At 36.5% G+C, this 19084-nt stretch overlaps 1 protein-coding gene across 1 annotated transcript; it reads left to right on the top strand.

The window, feature by feature from the left end:
* Positions 1 to 8851: 8851 nt before the first annotated feature.
* On the top strand, positions 8852 to 14392 carry LOC104438298 (aldehyde dehydrogenase family 2 member C4). Its single transcript, XM_010051413.3, has 9 exons — positions 8852 to 8991; positions 9372 to 9514; positions 12039 to 12422; positions 12780 to 12869; positions 12998 to 13171; positions 13270 to 13407; positions 13505 to 13642; positions 13752 to 13813; positions 13952 to 14392. Exons 1-9 carry the CDS (start codon positions 8877 to 8879, stop codon positions 14223 to 14225), a joined length of 1518 nt encoding a protein of 505 aa, XP_010049715.2. The 5' UTR covers positions 8852 to 8876; the 3' UTR covers positions 14226 to 14392.
* Positions 14393 to 19084: the final 4692 nt, after the last annotated feature.

Below are 19084 nucleotides of genomic sequence, written 5' to 3'. Positions count from 1 at the left end.
TTGTGTTGCATCTCATAGGATTTTCATCTATTATATTGTCACTAGAAAAGAATATTTGTACAAACGTGGTTGGTCTCGTAATCCATAAATCGATCCATGTGATTTTTTTCACTAATAATCATGTAACGTATATAAATCAAGTAATTATGAGAGCATACATATCATCTCTCGGGGACTTAAATCTTCGAGGAATGTGCATGCATGTTATTCTAACCAACTTATTCGATAATTATCTTCCAACGAGATGTGTTTGTGAAATGTATTATTTTTCCGCACCTAACAAGTCCTCATGAAATAGCACACTCTATCACGAGAATAATTATCTAGAAATCACTTACATACCTACCTTGCCCAAGTCTACAAATTAAGAATTTCCTAATCAAAGATACTTAATTTGTTATACATACATACATATGGTCATATAAATCAAGTATTAATTGTTTTTTCAATGTCATACCCACAAAGAGTCAAAATGAGGCCTATTTGGATTTATTTTTCCTTTTTCTTCCATTGTCCTTTTTTATCGTGGTGGTTTTGTTGATTAAGGACTTCTGGATCTGATGATGTCATTGTCTCAGCGATGATTCCTTGACAAGAGTGTTAAGCTCTTTATTCTCTAGGTGACCAATTGTAGATACATCAAAGTTATTTTCTTCATGCTCAAAAATCATCGCAAGAATCAAAAGAATCAAAATCGCTATAAAGAATTACATCTCACTCATGCTGGCATAGGGGTGGATTTGCCAAACATGTCAAGAGTTTTTGTGGGGGTGATGATGAAGTAGAGAGGAAGCTCATGAGAGTCTGTTAGATTGCCTAGTTGTTGATGTGCATGGAGGTATCGGAGGTAGGAGGAAGATGAAAAAGCGTGGCAATCCATTTTAACATAAACAAGAACAAAAGAAAGGAAAGCAGACGAAAAAGAAGAAACAAAATTCAAAAAGGGCCCCACATTGGCCCCACATTTGATTATGTGGGGTACAACGTTTAAAAGATGAAAAATTAGGAGGTAATATGGTTAATATACTGTAAAATGGAGTATTTGAGTCAAATAAGGAGCCGAAAAAGCGGAACTTCAATATATGCATTTTTTTCTTGTTTGGATTGTGGATACAGCTTGAACTTGTACTTCTTCTGAGCCATGACCTTCATATTCAACAAATTAATGTCACGGTTGTGCACCACGTTGCAAGGGAACATATCACATAACTAATTTCAAAGTTCATTGTATTAAAAAAAAAAAAGAGGAAGAAAAATCAATCCTGTTATGCCTGGCCACTTCTCATTGCTCCTCCTTTCTATTATTCGTTTGACTTTTTTTTTTTTAAGGAATTGTACATTTTGCAATGATTTAAGTGATTGCTTGCGCTTTGGTCCATGGCCTCACGTAGGACGAAGGCAATTGGCAAAATATAGATGAGGTCAACTCCATTTTTGACATGGATTTAACGGAAGTTGTGCAGATTGATCGTGTGATACTGTAGCAACAGTGCTGCAATTAAGGGCAACCGTCGTATTTTACTTTTCACACAAGAAAAAGCTGTCCAATTTGCTTGTTACCCACCTCTCACCATTGCAATCAATCACGCCAACTTATAAGTATCAAGAATTGGTTAATCTAAGTCTTTGGGCAAAGATAAACAATGGTGAGAATGATTTGAGGATGTAATTTAAAATTAGAGAACCAGACTGGTTGGATTTTATTTAGGTTTAGGTTTTAAGTTTAAAAAATTGAGGAAGTTGTTTCAACAAGTAAATTGAAACAAGTTTTTGTCTATTTATTGGTTTATTTTATTTCAGAATAACTAGTACTTCCTTTTAATGATTAAATTTTTTACTTTGTTAGCATTTCATTTGTTTCATGTGTTAAAATATAAGTCGTGATTATTAAAGGTGATGATATACTGTAATCGCTTAATTAATAATATAAAATGAGGCTCCGTAGACTCTAGAACCTGTGATAGAGCAAGCAGACCGTACAGTTTGTATTAGAATAGTTTCACGCCATTAATGAGATCTGAAATATGCTTTCCTTCGCTCTCAGTGCTCCGTCCGACGGTTTTGAGAGAGAACACGTGCTCGTGCTCTTACCAAGAAAGCAATGCATTAAAATAGAACTTAAATGAGAAAAATTGCATGCAACAGCTCGGACGTTGGGACCGAGGGTAGAGATCCACATGAGGCTGAGGTTGAACCAGACTGGGGAGGAAAAACACAGAAGAAAAGATGACAAGGACAACGTGGGGTTTGCAGTCGTCGTAGGTAGGATTTTTAGATCAGCTTTTACAGTAAGTCCAGGAAAATCGAATCCGATTCAAATGAATATAATATTGACTTCTTCTCCGGTGATATCTTTGTCCTTCACGTGAAATCCCTATGTCTAATCCCTATGTCTAGACATCAAGTTAATGTACGCATGGACACTCCAAAAAGGAAGAGCCATGAGAGATTAACAACGAAGTTGATGGGTAGACCGCATTTTGAGGGACTATTTTCTGCTTCGTCTAGGAATCACGGATGGAATCAAACATCAAATATTGGGCGTGGAATTCATGCTGCAATATGCAAAGCCATTGTTTGGTTGATAGCTCCCTTTCCATCTTCGGACTCTCACCCAAAAAGATAAGATTGATCAACTGATGAAAATAGTGGTCTTTATCGATATAAAAATAAGGGATTTTTTTGCGACACCGGGGTACATCAATTTGTCAAAGTTCTTTTATACCAATCCTTAATGTGCAAGCCAAAGACGGTAGACCAATTCAATGACCGAGGAAGTTTGGCCAAAATTTATAGTAGATATTTCTCACATTTCTTTTGTCAGTTGATCATGTGACATTATGACCCGATGTGTTGCATAAATTTGAATTATCTCGACGATTTAAGTTGTGTATTAAATAATTAAACCTGGTTAGTTATAATAAAATAAGTGATTTGATGATTCGATGACCTCAAGGTGATTCCTCCTTCATACATTAATACTAATAATACACGACCTATGTACTTCTAAGAATAATATATACAAACATATATATCCTAGGGTGACACCTAGACCATCGATTTTTTTTTTTCTGTTTAATAACTTAGGGACTTCCCCCAGATATTCATGTGGATTTTCATCTCCCGAAAGTCAATTTGATAAGATCCACGATCTGACCAAATGGGCTGCCGGTACTATTACAAGAGCGAATTCATTTACTGGCCGGACCATCGGTATAATCGCAAGTTTTAATTTTGAGAAAAAACCAAACAATAAAGTATTAATATCGATGAAAGTATCGTGGATGAGAATGGATGCAAATATATGTATGTATATAAATTGTAAACCAAACTTCTGAATTTGATGTCCATTCTCATTTTTATGAGAATATCCTTTAATTTCCCTGTCCTTTATTATTTTATTAAAATCTATTAATGCGATCAAACACTTATCGCCTGCTAAAAATATCAAAACGGTAAGAAAAATGCATATGCTGCGCATCTAGAAATTCAAAATATGATAACTGCCCATTATTCGTGACTTCATTTGTTTCCTACTTATCGCCACTTATTTGCTAATCCAAGCAACTACAGCTACTCATAATTTTGGGCAAGCACATGTTGCTTATGATCTTTTCCTTTATCATGTTCTTTTGTAAACCTTAGTGAGAATTTTACCATGTGAAAGCATTGCCCAATTTGATTATTTAAATTTGCATACACATTTTTTCGGACAGCGATATTGATCGCGGATTTTGAAGAGCACGAGAACAACCGCACCTACTTGATATCTAGTTTATACTTTCAAGTCAGTTTTTCAAATAGAGTTATCTCGAGCTCACCCTTTTCATATTAAACAATTTCGAGATAGTCAACCCTAATTGATGACCGGATTACCATTTTTTTTCTTACTAAGACCAACTGAAAAAGAAGACCGTTTTTCATCGGTGAGAAGATGTGCATTAATTGAACCAACTAAACAAGTTCACGGTGATCGAGTATCGCTGACCGATGCTATGCAAACAGCATATTTTACTTTGATTAGACCATACATGATAATCAACTTTGTAAAAAGACGATTAATTATCTGACCGTAATCTTCGTTCATATGCAATGTTCCCGAAAAACTTTATTTTCATGGAAAAATATAATAAACCTTTTAAATTTCCCATTCTACTTTCTTTCTAGAGGCAAAGGCTCCATTTATTTCGAAAAAAAAATAAATGATTTTGAAAATATTTATTTAAAAATAATTACTTGTATCGCATGAAATAATTAGTTAACAAAAAATATTTTCATTAATGATAATAAATTATGTTTAAATGGATGGTGAAAATATTTTCTGTTTATTTATTTTTTCAAGTAATATAAATGATTATTTTTAAGAAATTAATTTTCAAATCATTGATTTACGAGAGGAAATAATTGGAGCCGAGGGTTAGGTTTATTCCGCCAATCAATTCCCCTGATGATCACTTTTGTTAAAGAGGGTCATCATGGCTTGCGTGAGCAAACGGTGTGCAATTGAATCCAGTTACTTGTGAAATAGACGATGTACTCTTAAATATATAATATCTCCTTGCCTCAAAGTCTTCTAGAGATGTCAAATGAAGAAAATTTAAGTATGGGATGAACGTAGCAACACGTGGATGCATGTAAGCCAGCAAAAGGAATCCACTCTATATTTTTTGACCATGGAATCCACTCTATATCGATGGCTAGTCATAGCTCGAAAAGGGTCATTACCTGTGCGGTACGGTGAAGATTTTCCATACAATCTAGTTGCTAATGCCAAAATTTTAGGGATGATATGCTAGAAAAAGTTTTTCTTTAATGATGGATCTACTTACTCACGACGTCGCAACTAACTTTGTATAGTTGATGGGACTTGAAATGGCCAATCTCCAATTTGGAGGGTGTCGTCCAACCCTCTTCTCAGAGAAGATGTACTAGTACTCTTAGCAAGAAAGTAATGCATTAAATAGAGCTTAATGAGAAAAGGTTACGTAGTTCTTTGACCCTAGGATCAAGGGTATAGATCAATAAGCGGTTAAGGTTGAACTAGATTGGAAAAAGAAAAAAAGAAGAAAAAAGATAAGGAGAACAACACGAGATTAGCCCTCGTCATAGATAGAATTTTGAAATAAGTATCATATTCTAAGTCAAGAAAATCTAATTGTTTTCAAATGAACATAATCTTGCCGCAAATTTTGAGGTAAATATGTCACAAGTACAATTTTGAGGTTTTTGGTGTCACAAAAAAATAATTTGGGTAATAAATGTGTCACCGTGGGTATAATATAGGGTCTTTTCACCAAACAGGACCTTCCATACCCAACTTTATCAGCTTCTAGCAAAGCCCTTTGATTCCTTCATTATGCATGCCCTACCTTAAAAGCGAGGAAGATGGAGACTTGATCCAATACGTAGGATTTTTTTAAATATAAAAAACTTATAGACTAGAATTTCTATTGCAATTTGATTATTCAAATCCAACTAATTTCTGAAATCAAAGTACTTGAAGCGTGGATCGGCTCAACGAAATTACTTTGCCTGTTTGGTTAGTCGAGGTGTTTAATTGATTGTTTTTTGAAAATAAATTAATGTGTATTATTCGGTGTACAAAAGCATATTTTAAGAAAAGATAAGGTAATCCTTGCTTGTCTATAATGTGAAATAGAAAGATAGGTTTCACCGGCTCAAGTTCCATTTGAACTTGCTTTCAGCATGTTCTGACCTAATCCTATGGCCAGCTTGCGGGATTGATTTGCATTTAATTTTCTTGATTTCTTTATATTTTTCTTATCACTCTAATTGTTGGGTTGCTGATAAAAAAAATAATATATATAGGGAAAAAATGAGGAAGTAGTAATATATAGTGGAGGAAGGACTACACCAAATCTTTTTATTTATGTAGATCTAGTAAACTGTATCATATTAGCGGAAAGTAATCGAATCATTGCGTAACACAACTAAAATAATCATAATAGGGAGTTAACTTAGAATAGCACTTGGTTCATCAGAGTTTGTGTCATATGCCTAATTCATGACTCTACAAAACATAGATGCGTTCATTTAATCATTAAAAAAGCCCCATAATTATTCGTTTGAAAGTTTCCCTCTCATTTTTCTTATCGACTATTTCATGCGATACTCGCATTCTTTTGCTTGTTAATCTTTTTCAATGATGTATATTTTCTCACACCCTTGTGTCACAATTGAATAATTAATTAGATCTTGTTTGTTTTGGCTTCTAAAAAGTGAAAGCAATTTATTTATTTCCACCAACATTTATAATGTTAATTTAAATTTTAAAACACACGCAATATTATATGGAAATATCATGGTACTATTAGTATAATTTTTGAAGTTTTCAAATATTTAAAAGTGAAAACAAGTCAAGATACTTGCACCATAAGATTTGCAAAATATGTCAATTTCAAAACACTTGTACCGCAAAAAGCAAAAAATGAAAGTTACTCCACATATTAATTGCAAAATTGTAAGCCTTTTTGTCTGTGAGGCAAATCTCATGTGTTTGTTGTACGGAGATAAAGTATTTTCTTTCAAACGATAAAATTTATAATGAAAAAAAAATCTATTAATTGATGTCCTCTGACTTTTAGACCTCAAATGATTTCATATATATAAATGAAAGAAACACAAAGCATGGTCAAGACGTGGAAAGCGGCTACGCACACGTGTTGATCATGCCTTACTTTATGAGAAAAAAAGAAAAAGAATGTCATCTGAAGTCCTATGTTACCCATCATTAAAAAAAAGGTTGTTGTCTTTAAAGGGTTTTGTTAAGTTATCCTTGAAAGAGTTCTGTCCCTTTGTGTAATATTCAAATTAGGAGTGTGCATGGTTCGGGCAGGCGGCTCTTGACTTAGAATCGAAATTGCCCGGAGTTTCAAAAAGTGGAATCATGATTCACCCGAAAAATTGGAATCGGGATTCCACCCGAGAATCGGAGGTTCGGTTCTTGGGTGGATCCATGGAACGATCTCAATAATAATAATAATAATATCATTTTTGAAAGCTCCGATCTTGATGTGAAATAACTTTGGTTTTGACCAAAATTGCTGGTTCTTCGTTGTTTGACATATTCTTCTCCTCCTCCTCCTGCAGCCCTACTTCTTCACGTGCTTGCTTTTTGCCAACCAATTGCTCTATGTTTTGTCAATATGCATTTTGGACATTTTAGCTTCAACCTCTCCATTTGGTGTGCTTTGGACTTTTTTCCCACTTTAATTAATTTTTTTTTAATTATTTGATTTGGTTTTGTTAATTTGTAATTTATTTTTATAATGTTAAAAATTAATATATTATTTTAATATAATCGGTCCGGTTCGGGTGGGGCGGGTGGATGAATCCGCCCATGGCCACCGGTTCCCATAAGTGAAACCGAGAACCGGATTGGTTCCTTCAAGAACCCATCGGTTAGTTCGGGCGGGTCTTGGTTCTTTTACACACCCCTAATTCAAATGGATTGTTACGAGTGCGTATATTAATGTTTTTGTTCCATGAAACAATTTTTTTTCATATTTTTTTCTATTTATGTTCTCGGGAACAATTTTTAAGCATTTTAAAATATTTGGTAACTATAATTTTTTTTTTTTTGTTCTGGGAACACAAACATGTTTGGTACAACCCAAAAGTTTTTGTGACTTAAAATTTCTTTTAATATATTAATAATTTTATTACATTTTTCTTTTTTTCTTTCCTTTTTTTTCTTCTCCTTCCTCTTAGTCGGTCACTGGCTTGGCCATGCAGATGAGGTCATTGGCCTTGGGGAGCCTTGCGGTGGCTTGGTGAGGCTCGGCCTTGCCCTAGCTAGGCGAGGTGACCTCACCCCGATTTGGCAAGGTTGAGCCTCGCCCGGCCACCGCGGCCGAGCATTGCTTAGGTCGGCGTTGCTTGGCCTCGCGGTGGTTGGCGAGCTCGGGGTGACTTCACCGGGGCTGACGAGGCTCGGTGAGGTCACTAGGCCTCGTTTGGCCGGTCGCGGGCCATTGTCGGGCCGGTGACCAACTAGGAAGAAGAAAGGAAGAGAAAAAAAAAGAAAGAAAAGAAAAGAAAAAAAAAAAAAAACTTGTTTTTGAGTTGTTTGTAGGAATAAGAAATAACTTTTTTTTTTAAAATAATTTTTTATTTCTTATTTTTGTTCTAAATTTATTCAGGAGAACAAAAAATCATTACTGTTCTATTTCTATTCGAAGGAAAAAAAGAAAGCGAGTGTTTCCCGAAACGTTACCAAATAGCCCCTAAGTATGATAAAAAAAAAAAAAAAAGGATCATCAAGAGCTTCATCTTTGTCTAAAAACTACATAAATAGATGAAAACTTTTCAAGGACCGCAAATAAAAAGAAACTCCATCCAGAATGGAAAAAAGGATGATAAAAAAAATGTCATGATATTACTAGATGCTAGACATATCATTTGCATCATAATTAAAGAAACCAACGCGTAAATCTAGCTCGTCTATTTGTGTCCACATGAATTTTGATCGAAGTCTTGGACTCTAAACATAACCGATTGAACGGTTTCGTGTCCCTTAACTTAAGAACCGTGAAAATAAATTGCGAGCCGTTGTAAGATGGGATGAATGGCGTTCGGTAAATATTTCTTTTCTTGGACTGAAGTCCAAAAGGGGAAGGCCAAAAACAAGGAGTAATTCATGGAAATTAGGTGAATCGGGAATCGTGACTGATTTTTCCTCTCTTGCTACCTATGAGCAATAAATAAATATTTGTCACTGGAGTTTCTCTTCCCAAAATAACCCTAGATGTTGCGAGAAGGAAAATGACTGTCCACTGTTTACTAGTACTATATAAAGTGGAGTAAAGACCCTCCTGCCGAAAAAGTGGGCCTGAGTGCAGAGAAGAGAGAGAGAGATGGCAGAGAACCAGAGCGACGTCAACGGGAGCCCGAAGACTTATGATGAACACGTTCCCGAGATTAAGTTCACCAAGCTCTTCATCAATGGCGAGTTCGTCGATTCTGTCAAAGGTAGAATTCAACATCTTCCTGTCATGTTTTTGCGCTGTCTTGATGAAGATTCATTACACGGATGCGGAGTTCTGTTCTTGCTAGCTTATCCTTCTTCTCGAGAAGAAAACGAGAAAGAAAAGTAAAAGCTGTGCCATGAACAAAGCGTCACTTGAGTTGGTTTTGGTCTCGTTGGAGCAGTTCGGTTTTTGTTGAGTGAAATTAACTGCTCTGTTCGGAGTACAGAAAACAGGGGTATCCAAAATAGAAACGACCGTCTAAATCGAGATTGACCTTGAGAGAATCTTACACGAGTTCTTGTTCTCGTTTGGTTATCTTCTGCTTGTTCTTTCCTTTTGGGGGTTTCTAGCTTGTGATGGTGAATGAAATTGGATGAGCAGGGAGGACGTTCGAGACGATAGATCCAAGAAATGGAGAAGTCACAGCAAGAGTTGCTGAGGGAGACAAAGAGGACGTGGATTTAGCTGTGAAAGCCGCCCGCCAAGCATTTGATCACGGCCCCTGGCCACGCATGCCCGGCTACGTACGTCCCTTCCTTTCTCCCTCTCCCTTTGTGTCCTCATTTCTTTTTCTTTTTCCATCCAAATTAAAAAGACAATACCGGTAGAAATTAATTCATAAATTCACCTATGAATATTATTTTATTGTGATTGCACTATTAATTTTAGCCGGGATGTTTGTTTGAGATAACTTGATCTCGACATCTCTTTTACATGTTTTACCGAATGGATTTACATGTTTGCCTCGTATCCATTTTATTAATGAATCGTCGGCAGATTCAAATGTAACCTTAAGTCTAAGAAAAATGACAGCTGGACACATGATTAACGAGTGTAGACGTTAATAAAGCACGGCATGTCAAGCAGCTGTTTTTGGGTAATAAAGGAATCTCTTTGATCATATGGCAACAGTTGTATTTTTTATTTTTTTTCCTTCTTGCGTTGGGCAACATGCCGGTGGATTTGAGTATGATCTTAAGTTACAACACATCACATAACGATGACACATGAAAAAACGCAATTAATAAAAAACAACACAGCCACCTCCCCTTTTCAGGGGGAGACCCATCACTTTCCTGTACCACGCCCCTGTATTTTAGGGGGGAAGGCGTCGCGGGAATCAGGGCTGCTAGCCCACCATCGAAGGGGTTGTAGCCGGGTCTGGCAATGGGGCAAGTATCTTTATCGAGGCCTTGATCCCAGCCTCTATTTAATCTTTCCTGAATGTCATAAGTCTTTTAAGATCTTGCTAAGACCTAACATTATGGATCAATTAATTAAAAGCAACGTGATCCGTGTGTGTAGACTTCAATAAAGTGAGGCATGTCAAGTAACTGCTTTTGGGTAATAAAGTAATTTCTTTGACCATATGGCGACGATTGTAATTTTTTTTCCTTCTTGGGCTGGGCAACATGTGGGTGGATCTGAACATGATTTTGTGGTACAACACATCACATAATGATGACACATGAAAAAATGAAATTAATAAAAAATACCTTATGTATAAATTTTTTATATATATATCCAACCAATGCATAAGATATTTTTTACGTTCCTTTTTCTCTTTGCTCTTTCCCATCGCACCAATACTTTTGTTAAAAATATCTACAACGTGTATTAGGTGTTTTCAAACGTGAAGGTACATAAAACTAACACAATTAGCATGAGCAAAAGGAACACACAACCAAGCCAGAAAAGATTAAATTGGAAAATTTTCATCAATTTGTAATTTTTTTTATTCCCTCAGGAATCGGAATCCTCAATTTCACGAAGCCCCTAGAAGACAAGGGATACTGAAAAATACTTTTGGTTTGGTTGTGCCTTTCTGGAATTTTTATCCCTGCGTTTTCGATCGACAAGTGTCACACTTCCTAATTCAACGAGCCATTAAATACTTTTGTGAGCCCCTAGAAGATAGGGAAAACTGAAAAACATTTGCCGACTGAATTAATATTTATAATTTTTTGCTCAAAATCGTATTTTAATTGTCTTCATCTCAGCCGTTACTGTCATGGAGAAGATATTTTTAATTTCAATTCTCCTCCCTTATTTCTTGGGGTCAATGTCATCTTCCCCTCTTGCTTGCCTCTTTGAAATCACCAAATTGGGCCCACTCAGATTTGATCTATATTGATGATCATGCTATTAAAAATGGATAATATTCTCTGGTGGGAAATTTGACCTCTTCAATGTAATTGAGTTGAAGTGACCAAAAAAAAAAAAATGTAATTGAGTTACAGAATAGAAGCTATTGTACATACTAAACCTTAAGTGATATTCCTAATTTTGTTTTCAGATGCTGTAGTTGCACATGTATTCTTTTGGATGTTACAGTTCTTTATTCTAGATTAGGAAAATATATATTTCAGCATAGCTAACTCTAGCATTTTGTAGAATGAGTCAATTATTATGAGATAAATTATATATTGGGTACGGTGCATTCTTCTGAGGATAAAGTTGACCTATTTTTGAGATGTGATTGACTTGATTGAATTTATACTTAGCCTCTACATTTGTTTCGAATGCTAGGAGTGCTCCTTTGGAATACTAGTTAGTTATTATACGCAACATACTTTTTACTTCATTAGTAATAGAGAACATATATTGTGGTTCATTTTCTTGAATTTAGAGAAGCATACCATAAGTCTAGTGTTGTCGTTATGGAAAATGCTAGACAATTAGAATCGGTTTGTTAAATGATGTGGCGAACTATTATAGGTTCTCGAATGTGCTCACTTATTTAAAGGGTCACTTATGACCTTACAAATTACTTAGTAATCTAACTGAGTAGAATGGTCTAAATAAGTGTGCTCTTGTTCTATTTCAATCGGTAACACAGGGCCTTTCTTTTTGTTCTTTTTTCATAATTTTCATTACATAATCATAACTATCTAGTGGCCAAAAGGATAACCGAATAGCGAAATTCATGAAGTTCCATCCAAACATCCAGAACATAGTTTTCCGCATGAAAGAGACATATCATTCTAAATCCTAATGTTCATGAATTTTGATTCTTACATGGCATATGATTATAAATTTTATCAACAGCAAAGGGGAAGGATCATGTCGAAATTCGCGGACTTGATCGAAGAGAACATAGATGAACTGGCCGCTCTGGACACTATAGACGCCGGGAAGTTGTTCAGCATGGGCAAGGCCGTGGACATCCCTCACGCTGCCACATGTCTAAGGTACTATGCCGGCGCAGCGGACAAGATCCATGGTGAGGTGTTGAAGATGTCGCGTGAGCTTCACGGGTACACGCTGCTGGAGCCGGTCGGCGTGGTCGGGCACATTATCCCTTGGAACTTCCCGACCACCATGTTCTTTATGAAGGTAGCCCCGGCAATGGCCGCTGGTTGCACCATGGTCGTGAAGCCTGCTGAGCAGACCCCTCTATCGGCTCTCTTTTACGCTCATCTGGCTAAGAAGGTACATCAATTGACTCGGAAAAGATGCTTTTTAAGAGCAGAATTAATTTTCTCGAGACTGTAATTGCAGTATTAAGTAGATAATTTAATTGTTTGGAATTAGTTTTCAGTAGACAAAATGAAATATTTTCGTCATTTATTAGTCTGGAAGTTATGTTTAATTATGAAGAGAGTAGTCTCATCAAAATATTGAAGATAGCAATAGGGGAGCAAGTGAAGACATGATTTTGAATATCTGTTACGCCAAAACAAAGTAGTTCCACAAAACGGTTGTCCCAAAAGAAAATAAAAAGAGGATACATATGCAAATTATTCACGTAATCTCTCTGCCTTTACATCTTGGTTTGCTTTGTACTAGGCCGGTGTTCCTGATGGAGTGATCAATGTTGTAACCGGTTTTGGATCAACGGCCGGTGCGGCGATAACTAGTCATATGGACGTTGATATGGTATCGTTCCAAGTTCTATCTTTCATGAAATTTTCTATTTTTGTACCACATAACATTGGTCAAATTATGTAAATATGTGCTCGTGAGTTTTTAGCACGGACTGATGCTTCATCAAAATCTCACTCCAGGTTTGTTTTACGGGATCTACAGAAGTGGGGCGCATCGTGATGCAGACCGCAGCCACAAGCAATTTGAAACAAGTGTCCCTGGAATTGGGTGGTAAATCGCCTGTTATGATCTTTGATGATGCTGATTTAGATACTGCTACAGATCTTGCTCTAATGGGTATTGTCCATAACAAGGTAAGGTGTCTAACTTTTTTGTGGAATTTGTGAAAACAAAGAATAAGCTCCAAATACCCAAAATCGTGACGGTTTCTTGATTGAAACCTTTGTTTTAGGGAGAAGTATGTGTTGCGGGCTCTCGCGTCTATGTTCAGGAAGGGATCTACGAAGAGTTTGAGAAGAAGCTGTTTACAAAGGCGAAGGCTTGGCCGGTTGGTGACCCGTTTGATCCGAAGGTCCAACAAGGACCGCAGGTAAAATCGGACACTTGTAGGAAGCAAGAACCACCTAGATTTTGTGATAAAGCATATGGTTGACAATTAGCTTGACCCGAACTACGGTAAATCTCAGGTCGATAAGAAACAATTTGAGAAGATACTTTCTTACATTGAGCATGGAAAGAGAGAAGGAGCCATACTTTTGACTGGGGGCGAGCGTTTGGGCACCAAAGGATACTATATTCAACCAACAATCTTCACAAATGTTAAGGTACACTATCAATCCATGACACATTCCTTAAAGAACATGAAGCAGTGAATTGAGAGGAATTGAACTTCTGATTGTTTTGAGTGCTTGTCGAACTATCTCCTTCCATCAGGAGGACAATGTGATCGTGAAGGATGAGATTTTTGGTCCCGTCATGTCGCTCATGAAATTCAAGTGAGTAGAAACCTCTATTGCTCCCTAAAGCTATTGCTTACCTGGTTCTGATGCATCTGGGCACTACTCTGTAGCTGGAATAGAGAGAACTATTGTAGTACATCGGTGCTTCATTCATCATTTTATGGCGGATTGTAGGACTGTGGAGGAGGCAATCAAGAGGGCTAATGGTACGAGATATGGCCTAGCGGCAGGGATTGTGACCAAGAACATAGATGTGGCGAACACGGTCTCGAGGTCAATCCGAGCAGGCGTCATCTGGATAAACTGCTACTTTGCATTCGACAACGATTGTCCTTATGGTGGCTACAAGACAAGCGGCTTTGGAAGAGATTTTGGTTTGGAAGCCCTCCACAAATACCTAAATGTTAAATCTGTTGTGACCCCTCTTTATAACTCTCCTTGGCTTTAAGGAATTTTCTAAGAAAAGAGCTTTGCATCAAATGGTGGCTCAAATGATGTGTAATTCCAAATTATAAGGTATATTTACAAGAAACAGAATGCAGGTTATTTTGGCATTCAGACAATGTTAAACAATTTCATGCTACAAAACATAGCTTTTGTGCGCAATTTCTTTGCTGTCTATCATCCAGAGTTTTCTTGTACTTGTTTCCCCTAGAAAGTGAAAAAGAAGGATGGGAAATTACTTGGCTTGAAATTATAAAGAACAAATTCTGGAATTTAAGGTGAAGAAATAACAAATTGGAGCATGATAGAACTTGACATCTCTCTCTCCCGCCGAGGCCGATGCCGACGCCGACGCCAACACCGACACCAACACCCCCAACACACAATCACCGAACCGAGGGAGGACTGCGCAAGCGACGAAATTGAAGGGAGATGAGTTATAACTGCATCGGCGAGGACGGTGACATCAGAGGATGGCGAGTGAGTTCTAGTGGAAGCTAAAGAATCTTGGAGGGGAGCGCCGAGGCGTGATGCTGTTGGGTTGAGGATTTTGGAGTTCTGTTTGGTTTTGTGGAGGCAAAAGAACAAATGGGATTGTTGTATTTTGCACTAGAAATGAAAAATGGTTTCATGTGACGCGTCCAAAGCTCTACCCAATTTCCAAATTCCCATCACTGGCGTTCCACCGGTTGGTTTTGTGGAGGATTTTGGAGTTCTGTTCGGTTTTGTGGAGGCAAAAGAACAAATGGGTTTGTTGTATTTTGCACTAGAAATGAAAAATGGTTTCATGTGACGCGTCCAAAGCTCTACCCAATTTCCAAATTCCCATCACTGGCGTTCCACCGGTCGGCATAGGAGGGCTGGTGGGCTGGGCTAGGTGTCCTTTGTCAGCCCACTAAGCTTCCGGCCTTTCCATTTCGTGAAGCGCTCGGATTCAACTTGCTAATTTCGAGTTCAAGTCGAGCTGAAGTTCCAAAAACATGACGATACAAGTTCAGAGGTAGAGAACGCACTTTCACAACAGAAGAAAAACAGACGAGAGAGTCCAAAAAGATAAAAACTGGTCTGGGTCCACCGGTCAATAGGTCAACATAAGGAGGGAGGAGGTCGTCCTCTTCGAGCATCCCTCGACGTCACCGCGCTGCTGCTCTGATCGTCATCCCGAGCCTTATCCGTGAGAGTTATTGCTTGATGATCCTTGCCGAGCTTCCATCCACGCCAGCCTCGAGTAAGACGCTGCTGCTTTAAGTCCGTGTCGCTCCTTCCAGTACCAACGTGGGCGACGTTGCTGCTGTCACTTATCTGGGGCGTCCCTACTACTTGTGCTGATCCGAGAAGACCCGCTAGTCTCGCCGTCACACCGAAAGCCTCTTGGCGCTCTTCGCATTAAACTTTTTGCGCCTCTGCAGGTTAAGAGGAGAACTTCAAACGGTGGTCAAAGAAGCTCTAGTGGAGGTTATATTAAAATATAGTAAGGCAATCCGAAGAGGGGACGTCTGGCAAACAAGAAAGTCCACCTGAAGACTTTCGGCGGTGTCCAACTTGCTGACACCCTTGCCGAATTTCCCATCCTTGTTGCCGTGATCAAGACCCTTTCACGTTCGTGAAGCCACGCGAGCACCACCACACACCGCCGGTCACCCGTTGAGCGATTCCATTTGATTCAAATTTGGTAATATTACTTGCAACATTATGTAATTATTTTATCTAAATTTGATTTGGAAATTTTATTGCCTAATACATGCTTTTCAATATCTTACGTGCATATTTGAATTATGGACGTATTTCCGGTTAAGATTTATTGTCGAATTCGCAACAGCACACGGATAAAAATCCATCTAATGGAATAATTAATCACGTGTAAATAAAATTGATATCTTGATTTCTAAGGCTTAAGATTAATATATCGATTTTATTAGCGAAATAATCAAGTTTGATTATGCATTGTTTCCAAATTTGAACAACTAAAAACATCTTTGACGACTGTGAATGATTTGGTGCTTATCTTTTAATTGCTTTAATTATCCCAAAAATCCAAAAAAAATTGCATTTGCATATCACGTAGATTAGAATTGATTTCCTAGATAGTATTGTATGATAGAATAGTTAGATATTTTTCTAATTATATTAAAATGCATTTTAGACGGTATTTAGGTTAGATAATATCTTTAAATTAAATTGCATGTCGAGATAAATTTCTAGGTTAAGATATGATTCAGATTGGTCTATTTCCTAACTTAAAATAGATAATATCTCACTTTATTTAGATTTTTATTATTAGTAATTTATAATTACGAATTTTAATAAAAAATACAAAAATTTCATGTGCATGTCATATAGAATTAGGTTCATGAGATGCATGTCATTTAGTAAAGGTCCATTTAGTTAAAAATTGCCCGTCATTAGAATTAGGTCATTTGGCTAATTTAGATTGTGCGCCCGCATGATCATCTCACATGTTAGGAAAGTGAATTTAATTTAATTCAAGCTGCTTGCAAAATATTTTTTTTCGAAATAAAAAGAGAAAGGTACCGAAATGGCATTATAAAAGTCTAGTGTAACCAAGTCCCCGTACTCAAAGTCTCTTCTGGTTCGTAGGAGTAAAATAATTCTCAAATTATTTTATTTAGGTGTCTAATCAACCTACCATAAACTGATTAAAACTTATTAGTGGCGACTCCTAGATAAAATCCATTTGCATGTTAAAAAATTGAACTTAAATCGCGAATTGGTATGGACTTAGGAAAGCTCGAGCTAAGTTTAGTTTTATCAATTTATTAGCCAAACTTTAGGTAGTTCACCCAAAATTTTGGTCGTGACAAGATGTTCGGCCAGCATTGAGCAATGGGACCAAGGTTCCGAAAGAAATGCTATAGAGGAGAAAACAAAAGCAAACTTTCATAGTTCGGAGCCCAGCCCCAACTACTTCTTCATAAGTGAGGGTGGGACCTTCCATACCCAACTTTTCCAGCTTCTAGCAAGGCCCTTCAATTCCTCCATTATGCATGCCCTACCTTAAAAGGGAGGAAGATGGAGCCTCGATCGAATACATAGGATTTTTTTTTTTAAATATAAAAAACTTAATAGACTATAATTTCTATTGCAGTTTGATTATTCAAATCGAACTAATTTCTAAAATCAAAGTACTTGAAGCGTGGATCGGCTCAACGAAATTACTTTGCCTGTTTAGTTAGTTGCGGTGTTTAATTGATTGTTTTTCGAAAATAAATTTATGTGTATTATTCGGTGTACAAAAGCATATTTTAAGAAAAGATAAGGTAATCCTTCCTTGTCTATAACGTGAAATAGAAAGATGGGTTTCAGCGGCTCGAGTTCCATTTGAACTTGCTTTCAGCATGTTCTCACCCAATTTTAGGTCAGTTTGCGGGATTGATTTGCATTTATTTTTCTTTATTTCTTTATACTTTTATTATCACTCTAATTGTAGGGCTGCTGATAAAAAATTTAGGGAAAAAATGAGGAAGTATAAATATATAGTGGAGGAAGGACTACACTAAATCTTTTAAATATGTAGATGTAGTAAACTAAACCATATTAACGGAAGTAATCGAATCACTGTGTAACACAACTAAAATAATCATGATGGCGAGTTAACTTAGAATAGCACGTGGTTCATCAAATCTTATGTCATATGCCTAATTCATGACTCTACAAAACATAAATGTGTTCATTTAATCATTAAAAAAGCCCCATAGTTATTCGTTTGAAAGTTTCCCTCCCATTTTTCTTATTGGCTATTTCATGGATACTGGCATTCCTTTGCTTGTTAATCTTTTTCAATGATGTATATTTTCTTACCCTCGTGTCATAATTGAATAATTAATTAGATCTTGTTTGTTCTGGCTTCTAAAAAGTGAAAGCAATTTATTTCTTTTCCACTAACATTTATAATGTTATTTTAAATTCTAAAACACATGCAATATTATATGTGAAATATCATGTTACTATTAGTATAAATTTTAAAGTTTTCAAATGCTTAAAAGTGAAAATAAGTCAAAATACATGCACCATAAGATTTGCAAAATATGTTAATTTTAAAAACTTGTACCACAAAAAGCAAAAAATAAAAGTTACTCCACATATTAATTGCAAATTGTAAGCCTTTTTATCTCTAAAGCAAATCTCACGTGTTTCTTGTACGGAGATAAAGTATTTTCTTTCAAAAAATAATCTATAATGAAAGAAAGAAAATCTAGTAATTGATGTCCTCTGACTTTTTTAGACCTCAAATAATTTCACACACATAGATATATATATATATATATATATATATGAAAGAAACATAAGGCATGGTCAAGACGTGCAGAGTGGCTATGTACACATGTTGACCAGGCCTTACTTTATGACAAAAAAAAATGAATGTTATCTGAAGTCTTATATCACCCATCATAAAAAAAACCAAGTTGTCTTTAAAAGGGTTTTGTTAAGTTATCCTTAAAAGAGTTTTGTCCCTTTCCGTAATATTCAAATGGATCATTAAGTATGAGAAAGGATCATTAAAAACTTCATCTTCGTCATGTTTATACAATTATTACATCATAAAAACTACAAGAAGAGATAAAAACTTTTCAAGGACTGCAAATATAAAGAAACTCCATCCGGAATGGAAAAAGGGAGGATTAAGAGAAAAATGTCATGATATTGCTGGATGCTAGACATATCATTTGCATGGTAACTAAAGAAACCAACACATAAATCTAGCTCGTACATTTGTGTCCACATGAATTTTGATCGAAGTCTTGAACTCTTAATGTAACCGATTGAAGGGTTTCGTCTCCCTTAACTTAAGAACCATGAAAATAAATTACCACCCGTTGTGGAATGGGATGAATGGCTTTCGGT

Source organism: Eucalyptus grandis, chromosome 2, assembly GCF_016545825.1.
Source record: "Eucalyptus grandis isolate ANBG69807.140 chromosome 2, ASM1654582v1, whole genome shotgun sequence".
Lineage (NCBI taxonomy): Eukaryota > Viridiplantae > Streptophyta > Magnoliopsida > Myrtales > Myrtaceae > Eucalyptus > Eucalyptus grandis.
The sequence above is the reverse complement of the archived record's forward strand: the minus strand, read 5'-3'. Positions and strand labels throughout refer to the sequence as shown.